This window comes from Calypte anna, chromosome 1, assembly GCF_003957555.1.
Source record: "Calypte anna isolate BGI_N300 chromosome 1, bCalAnn1_v1.p, whole genome shotgun sequence".
Taxonomy (NCBI): Eukaryota; Metazoa; Chordata; class Aves; order Apodiformes; family Trochilidae; genus Calypte; species Calypte anna.
This window is the reverse complement of record NC_044244.1, coordinates 47989776-47999141: the sequence shown is the minus strand read 5'-3', so window position 1 is coordinate 47999141 and position 9366 is coordinate 47989776. Positions and strand designations below refer to the sequence as shown.

Below are 9366 nucleotides of genomic sequence, written 5' to 3'. Positions count from 1 at the left end.
ATCCTACCAGTGTTCACTAAAGGAGGGGACAAAAAGAGTATTAGCACAGTAAAGGATATTCAAGTCAGATTGGAACTGGGATCTGCTGAGTAGCTTAAGGCAGATGTTTTCTCTGCAGGGTGCCATCAGATGTGGCTCCACCTTACTGAAATTCCACTCTCATCTTCTGCTACTATTGACTGCAAGCTGCATATATTAAGGGTGCTCTCCATCGATGGATAAAGCTGTGGGAGGAATAGGGATGCTGTCATGAAAAGAGACACCTGATGCCACTTTTCTATTTTCTCCTAATCCATCTCTTTCTTTTTATTCTCTCCTCCCACACCATCTCCAGCAAGCAATGGTGCTTGTAAGCAGATCAAAACTCTGATGTCTCATACTCCATCAATTTATACCATACAAAAAGCTGAGAACTAGCTTCCTGCAGAGTGCTGGCAAACCCCAAGCCTGACAAAGCAGTGTATCCTAAAACCCACCTTAGCCAAAGGGCTGGTTTCTGGGAGAGAAAGCAGTGAAAATGCAAACTGAGATCATTATGTGGCATCAGAACCCCAGATTATGGAATGGGCTAAGTGTCTTTCAGAAAAAGCAAATGGTAATGTTAAAGACATCTAGTGCATCACTTCTTCCCCAGGACTTTTATTTTTTGCATGAATATAGTATGTTATCATATTTTACAGATGCCTGGACAGCAAATTCTCTAAAAAATTAACTCAAAATTAATTGGGAAAAACATATTTTAAGCGAAATATACAGTGATAAACTCTTCTACATAAATTACTATTAGTTAATGTTTGGAACTTTAAAATAAAAATATATTCCAACATGAAAATATGAAAAATTCATTTTATTCTCATAGGCAACCTCATTCACAGTACAAAGTGATACGAATTTCTCAAAACCATCACTGTACCTTTTACATGGTTTTTAAGTAACTGATCTAAAAGTTGATACAAGAATAAATTTGGCTTTTAAGAGCTGCCCAATAAACCAGATATACACAATGCCATGCTATGACAGTTCTATTTATGAATCACAGCTGACACTACAGCAACATCACTTGATAAATCTCATGAGAATTTTGATGTTTTACAATCAAAACATAAAACTGTCACTTGTACAGAGACTGTACGATTAGACAAATAAACAAGTATTAAATAGTTTGCACAAGGCCTGAGTTCACTATAGCACATTTTGATTTACAACTTCATCTCAGAAATCTGTACAGCAGTTAGAACTGTTTCAGAGACAATACAACTTCCAGGGTTTATTTATTCTGTTGATCCAAGTGTGAGGCCTAGAAGGCAAGAGGATTTGGTGCACCTTGGAGTCCAAGGTTTTACTGCCTTCTGTCATTTCCTTCTAAAGCAGCCAAAGCCTAATGAAAAGCAAGGTACAAGGCAGGACCTCACTTTAACATCAGCTAACTCATCTGAATTTCTCCAGATAGGTTTCCCCACAGCTATTTCAGAGTAAAAGTTCACCACGAGTCTATAAAATGCAGCATATCTCTTAACAAAGAACAGAAAAGGGTCACATATACAACAGGGTATTTTTTCTCTGCTCCCCCTCCCAGTATTACTTACACTGGAAATGGCACAAATCAGCAATATCCCACCCACACCCAATAAAAACATTCCTAATCAATAAACGAAAGTAATTCTAAGTCCAAAAATGTGATCTGTAACAACAGATCCATAAACTTATGTTTTAAAACCCTTTCTTTTCTGCTCAAGTCTTACAGATGTAGGCAGAATAATACATAAATTTTTTGACTAACAGAACTATCATATAATTGTTAGCCTGGATGGAAGCCTTGTGGAATTTGTTTGAAACCTAACTTCTAATTTAATCTTTGCTCTTCTGGTGCAAATGAACTGAAAAATCTAAAATCCTGTAGTATATATACACACTTCTCTATCTACGGACAGATAACATTATAACATGGCTTATAATACAAAAGTTAACACACATTTTTTTTTCAATTCAGAAGGCCATTTGGATATTTAAGTTCCATATCAGTGTGAAACAGGTGTTGCCAAGCAGACAAAACTTAACAGAAAAGGAAAGTTTTAAACAATAAGGCTTAAAATGCTGTGCACTGATACATCCCCAAATTCTGCCTTTTGCTTGGGATAGTCAGCATCTGTGCAGACCTGGAGGGCCACAACTTCTCCAAAACATTTCTAATTCACATAACCATTGAGAGAGGAAGACACAGCATCTTCATTAAAACAAACCACACCGTTCTACTTATGATCCCAGTAAAACTTCTCTTTACATCTCTCAAACTGATGGACTCCTTTGCCTATCAAGGCTCCTCTGGTGCTGCTGTCCTCCTGCATAAGCAGCTTCCACAGGCTTTCCAACACTTGTGTGAAAAGGAACAGAAAATCTGCTCCTTCTTCCATCCCTAAAAGGACATTTGTGCCCTTCCCCTCCATTTCCCTCCTCTTTAGAGAGGCAAACCTAGGGGCTTCTGAGCTAATCTGTGAGTAGTTTCAAGGTTCCTCTCCATCAGCCCCAGCAGAGAAAGTTTTCCAAGCATCTTTAATAAAATCCTTCTTCCATCTAGCAGAATTAGTTTATATTCTGAGATTTCAAAGGATGCTTTGGACATTTTTATCTTTAAAAACAAAAAGCAACAGTTCTAACAGGGAAAACTCTGGTGTCTTGGTGCCCCCACATTCATTTAGCACACCCCAGAGCAGCCAAAGGATAACTGGTGCTTATATTTAAGATGTGCTGCTACTTCCACATCTCTCCTTTTGGAGTAAACACAATATAGATAAATCAAATAAAGAATAAGAATTTATTCCCTTTTTACCTCTTTTTTACATAAGGCTGTAAGGTAACGATATAACTTGCCAGGTTTCACATTTTCACTGTTAAATTAGGTTGACAACAAAGGGTAGAAATTTTGTGTGATTCACAGTATTGTTCAAGGCCTTGCAATACAAGGTTATTTTGTATCATGTTACTTTCCCAGGAACAGAATTTGCAATTTGATAATCAGATAGCAATTTCAAACCTGTGTTGTCCAACTTGCACTAGGGCTGGACAGTCCCTCTGCTGCAGGCAAAGCCAGATGTAACAAAGCCAGATGCTTCTATCCAGCTCCAGAAACAGGAGGTCCCTGGAATGCCCACATTTTGTACCAGTGTCTTTTCCTTCTACTCTTCCCCAAACAAAAACTTGGACGTGAAGTACAACTGTTGCTTTCACACAGTGGTATCCACTCTGGCCACAAGATGAATCTTCCACTGATGATTTGTAAGTGGAGAGGTCAACTGGACAAGGCTTCCTAAAGGAAAACTATTGGAGCAAGGGCCTGGTGGCACATGCCCTTGAAGACTTACCTCTTACAACTCCTCTTTCCTTTAAGCTAAGAAGAAATAATTAGAGGACTTCACACACACACACAGTTTCCTGACAGACTAAGCAGGAAGCTTATACAAGGAAGAGAGATTTAGAGATTTGACCCTCTCATTTTAACTGAAGTTATTTTTTCTTTTTTATTTTTAAATAACCAGAATTTTTTTTTTTTTTTGCTTTCATAAGCACCCTTTTCTTTTTATTCTTCTATTTTATATTCTCAAATCTAAACAGGAAAATTCATATCACTTGAGCCAGGTAAAGATCCTGTTCCATTACATTACCACTGCATAGAAGAGCCTCACTTAGTTTGAATTTTTAGGATTTCTTTTACTTTGTTCCTTTGAAAAAGATTGTATTCTCAGACAGCCCATGCCAAAAGCACATACTCCAAAACCCCACTCTTCAGGAGGCCTAGTATATAAAATCAGACCTTTTTCAGTCAATTTTCCCTCCAACAGGTTAACTTAAAATCCAGTTCTGAAAAGCCCCCAAACCAGGAAGATCTGTGACTGAAATTCCAAACCAGGACACTGACATTTAAGACTGCCTTTAAATGGATATATTAATTTAATACATTGTAGTGTCCTATGAGATGTTATTTTTAATATAAACTTATTTTTCAAATAATTTAGAGGGATACAGATTCAAGTAATTCTTCAAGGGCTGGCCGTAAGTTACACTAACAAAAAGTAGCTTCCAAAAGTTGACATAAAAGACATTAGTGTGACTGAGAGCATAGAATACTAGTAACCATAAATGAACTTATAGTTTAACTGTTCTAGTATTTCACTTATTTACACAGGCATCTTAACATAACCTACAAAGTTTACCATGACTAATAACAGTACATATGCTTCACAATGTGTTAGATATTGTTTTCTAAACCACAATTTCACTGGTCCCTGGTTTTTAAAATGACAGGACTAAGGCAGCAGCTAGAATACATAAACGATTCTTTAAGAAATATGCTTAATGCCATTACTGCTTAGAACTGTGGAAATATAACAAAATACAAGTTACATTTACAGCATAAGGCCCTTTGGTTTCTTAAGCAGCAAATGAAAGAACAATTTCTTTAGTGAAAGGCTTTGAAAAATAAAGCATGTTGGCTTTCCATAAAAAAGGCAACTAGTTCTTTCCTGCTCAAAATAGCCAGCTCTACTTTTCAAAATATTGTATAAGAAAGCTCCTGAAATTCCTAGGAAAGAAAAAGTTAAAGCCCAACAGCAGTATCTGACAGAGCACAGATTCCATCATGGGCAAGCTGAACATACACCTTCTGGGAAGTAGAAGAAACTACTTTTTTGTTTTCTTTGGACAGCTTTATTAAATCTGGAGTAATACAATAAAAAGGATCTGAAATACCTGTGTATTTACTATATATTCTAGAGCTTACAAATCCATATTTGAGAACTTGCTCAGTATTGATCTATCCTTCACAGGGACTTAAGTTAAAACAGAATTAAAATGAAATTGTTTATTCTAGTCAAGGCCATTTATGGCAGTCTGCTTTTTTACACAACCATGTGCAACTTGTACCAGGCAATCCCTTTCCATCTTCCCAACGGAGCCAAAATTTATGAATTAATTCAAGATATTTCTGTGTAACTAGTGTGTGTGTTCAGCTGGGGCACTCAGCATATGAATTTTGAGTACATTCTCTCTGGGAGGTTCCATACCTACTCATACTCTTTTTTTTTTTTTTTTCCTTCCCTCACACCAGTTAAAAGCAGTGTCACAGTAGCCAAAACACTGGAATAAATAAAAAATGTGATCAAGTTACCACATGTATTTTAAAAGTGGTATGTTCTTTTTCCTATGTGGATGGTAACAAGCATCTGGCATTATAAAACATGTTCCCAGATAGCATGACCATGGGAGCAGTGCTCTTACTCAGCCCCAAACTTGCACAAAATTTTAAGCCAACTTATGCCTCCTCAGTCTTCCTGTTTACTACCAAATTAATTTTTTTTATCTCATAAGAGAAAAAATAGAAAATATTTTCTCAGCCTCTTGCATACTTACCAGTTAGAGATTTTTCTATGCAACATAACTTTATGAGGCAGTGTAGGAATTTATTTTACAAACTGTCAATATGGGAAAATGACAGCTTGGGCCAAATCCAGGCAACACAAACCATCAATAAGAATTTATCAGGCACTGAAAGGACTGGGCTGCAGGATTGTGTTAACCCAGTATTAATCCCCCCCAGGCATTTTTGTTAAACTTAAGAAGCAAAATTTTGTAGGAACTTTCGTAGGATTCTTTTTTAGTTGAATAGATGCATCCTACCTTCAGTGCTCTGATGTTCAGTAAAGAGACAGGAAATCTTTAGCATTTAAGAAGACTTTGCACTTAGACAATTCCACTGCAGTACCAGGCAAATGTAAAATCAGTCTTTTTTTCCAGTGCAAAAGTCTTTACTTTGCTGGGTTGAAAGTTTCCCCAAGTCATGCTTTTACTAATCAAAAAGATGTTAATCAGCTTACCCATGATCCAAATTTTCTCAGTCTTTGAAAGACGAAAACAACACATTTTACCCAAAAAGATCTTTTAGGTCATTACTAGCTGAGCTGCTGTTTGTCATTGTGTTTGCTGGTTGTGCAAAGTTCTGAGGAGCAAAGAAAGGATTACCCTGTATACCAAATCCAGGCTGTCCTATCATGTTCATCTGAGGTCCCAGGACTGAGCTGCTTGCACTTGGGGACCCTTGTGGGGGTACAAACTGATTAACCCACTGGCTTGATTTCTGCTGAGCCAACTGCTTCATACTAACTTTGGGTTTTTGAGGACCAAAAAGATTATCTAGAGCAGACATATCTGGGGGTCTGTTTTGTTGTGCCAGTGGAGACACTGGAGGTGCAGCATTCATAGGAATGTAATTTGGCATACTGGCAGCTGGTACAATGTTCATCTTGGTTGTTCCTGTTGCACTTGGACCACTGAAGAAATTCTGAGTGGGGGGAGCAGCTCCCATGCTGAATCCCGCAGTCTGAAAACCCATGTTAGGATTTAGTCCATTTGTGATGTTTCTCTTTGTGTTGTCAACAGGTGATGCAAATCCCATTCCAACACCCATAGAAGGGACAGAAGAGAAGCTGTTTGAAGATGCAGCTTTAGCTTTGTTGATAGGATGGCTACTCAACGATGATATATTATCTATCAAGGTGTCTGTCAAGTCTTTTGTCTGCAAAATACACAAAATGCAGTTAAAGGCTCCTCCTGTACAAACACTTCAGCAACACTTTGTGTCATTGTTCCTGCAGAAGTGGCATTCATTTTTCAGAATCAAAAATCCACTGCATGGAATTGGGCATGAAATGTAATTATACACAGGAGCAATCAGGTTCTTTGCTACCTACAACTAATAGTTATACAGCTTCAGTTTGTCAACAAAGACTATACATGAAGTAATACATTTGCTTACATGTCCCACTTCTATCTCCCAAGTCTTTGTAAATTTAGTTAATCTACTCTTCAAAGAAAAACTTTTTTAATACATGCTTTTTCCCTATCTAGAACAATGGCATTCCAATAACACTTATTCCTTTTGGAGAGTTCTGCAATTTAAAAACTGGGAAACATTGCTAACATTGCTAATGCAAATGGAATGCAGATTGAGACTTACTTTAGTTTTTCTCAGCTGTGACACTTACTACCCGTGAAAACAAACATAATTTTAAAAAATGCTAAATTCATACAGCATTTGATAGGAGAAAGCATCACAGCTCCAATGGAAACAGCACAGTAGTTTGCTCTTTCTCACCTGCTTCACTGGAGGTGTTACTGCAGTTGGTTGTGGCTTAAGAGGTTGCTGGCTTTTCAGTTTCTGTGCCTGTTCTTGTTCTTTAGCTAACTTCTGCTTCTCTTCAAGTGTAAGTGATGCCTTTAAAAGGGAAAGTACTGACACTAAGTTGCACTGAATTGTTATTCTTACTATGATATTTTTATTTCATAAATAGCACTGGCCTTTCAGTAACATGATAGAACAATACATATCATTAACATGGTAGAACAATACATATCATTTACACAAAAGAGAATGTGGATAAACACAAAATCTATTATAATATTGAACATATTGCTAAAAGCAAATAAATGCAAACTTAAAGTATTTTATGTTTTTTGAAAATGTATTAATTTCTCAAATGAGAAATTTGAGCAGATCACAAACTTTAAAAAAATCACAAATAAACAGCTGTCACAAAAAACAAAACACCAAAACATTTTAGCTTTGTCATCTTTATGTTGGGCATAAGAAGAAGTATTTGTCACTGGTTTTGTTTTCATATGGCTACCAAATGGCACTTGAATCAGAACTGCAACTGACCATGGAGTTGCAAAGGGAATTTTATTTTAAGATTGCTTAAGAGGCTTTTTCGAATTTTACTTCTGTTAATGACAAAGGAGAAAATAATAAAATCATTCCCCTTTAGTAAAAAATTAGTGAGATAGTTCAGATAACTAGTAATGGAAATGATAAAATGTATAGATTCTAGGAATCTATTTACATAATTATTAGGAGGAAAAGAATTGTATAGTTGTCTATGCTTGTGTTTAATATTCTATGTCATGTCATGCTTTTTCTTTGATTTTTATATTTATCCCCATTTTCACTTAACTGAACTGTATAGAATATGTTAATCTTTGTTGCTATAGGGAATTCTAAATTTTACCTTCACCTCTGTAATTTTATCATAAAGTTGATTTTCATATCTGAATTTACTCCTGAAGTTTCAGTTTCACTGAAATGTATAATTAAGGGAAATGAAAATGACTAAAAATGTATATTTCTAATTGCTGCCTATTTTGCACAAAACTACTTTCAAGGACAAGCATTCACAGAATTTCAAGGATATGATCTGAACACCTTTCACTGTACCTTGACATGTAACTATGTTTGGAGCTGTGGTTAAAAAAAAAGCACTTAGTTTTTCTTTTATATATGGTAAATATTTACAGATACTCTTTCTATGAAACTCTGTTAGTCTCATACTAGACAGATGGATGTAACCAAAACAAAGGAAAACACACCTTTCTCTGTATTGATGACACCTCATTCTCTTTACTATCTGATCCACTAGTTAGAAGGTCAGCTCCACTCGTATTAAATACCTTGTCAAGCTGTTTAAGTTCAAAGAAACAAAACTTAGTTATTTGAAACGTTGTAATTTAAAGTAACTATTATCTAAGTAATTTTATATTTCAAATTTCTGTATGTAACACATTAAAGCATTATTGCTTACCTGATTACTTGTACTACTAGATCTTGCCTCTTCAGACACATTCATTTGATTAGCTATATCCAGAGATCTATACAGTGCAGAGTATATGTATTACAAAAAGATAACTTTGCAGACACATCCTCAACACTAATTCAGCAATGCAGATTAGTCTTCTGCATTTAAAAAATACAAAAAATTGCATTATGAAAGTACTGCCATTTCTATGAAATGCCTGCAGGAGACTGAAAAATCTCAATATTCCAAATTATAAAGGCTTTTTTGGTTTAGATTATAAAGGCTTCTGATTGGTTTAGATGGTCTTAGTTCTTCCTGTTGAGCAGGACGACACAGACTTCAGCTAGCCCACGTTAACTTGTCTCAGAAGTTTCATCTCACATCAGCCTCCATAAAATAGTTCTAAGTATCTTCAAATATAATGGCCTTCTAAAAGACTTAAATGTTTACATTTCTCCAGTATGGTTATTTTTCTCAACAACTACAAAAAAGCAACTTAGCATACAGAATCAAGAAATAAACTGTACTAGTGAAGCTCAGTATGAACATTTAATGAATTTAAAAATGCTGAAAATTAATAATAAAAGGTGACTGAAGGTATAAAAGTAAAGGTTTTTACTCCTACAAAACCACTAACATCACAGTATTATTAGAATGCTAGGACTAATAAATCTTCTCATGACTGTTTTTATTTGACGTAATGCTCAACTACTGAACTAAGAATTACTTATATTTTCTATTTCTATGG

General features: G+C 35.7%; 1 protein-coding gene across 1 annotated transcript in view; it reads right to left on the bottom strand.

Annotated features, from left to right (window-relative positions):
* Positions 1–3045: 3045 nt before the first annotated feature.
* SCYL2 (SCY1 like pseudokinase 2) overlaps positions 3046–9366 on the bottom strand; it is a 38624-nt gene continuing 32303 nt past the window's right edge. The window contains exons 15-18 of the mRNA XM_030453219.1: positions 8625–8691; positions 8413–8502; positions 7145–7264; positions 3046–6565 (exon numbers count right to left, since the gene is read on the bottom strand). Of these exons, the coding sequence (XP_030309079.1) occupies positions 5915–6565; positions 7145–7264; positions 8413–8502; positions 8625–8691 (928 nt within the window). The 3' untranslated portion in view covers positions 3046–5914. The remainder of the gene's footprint in view (positions 6566–7144; positions 7265–8412; positions 8503–8624; positions 8692–9366) is intronic.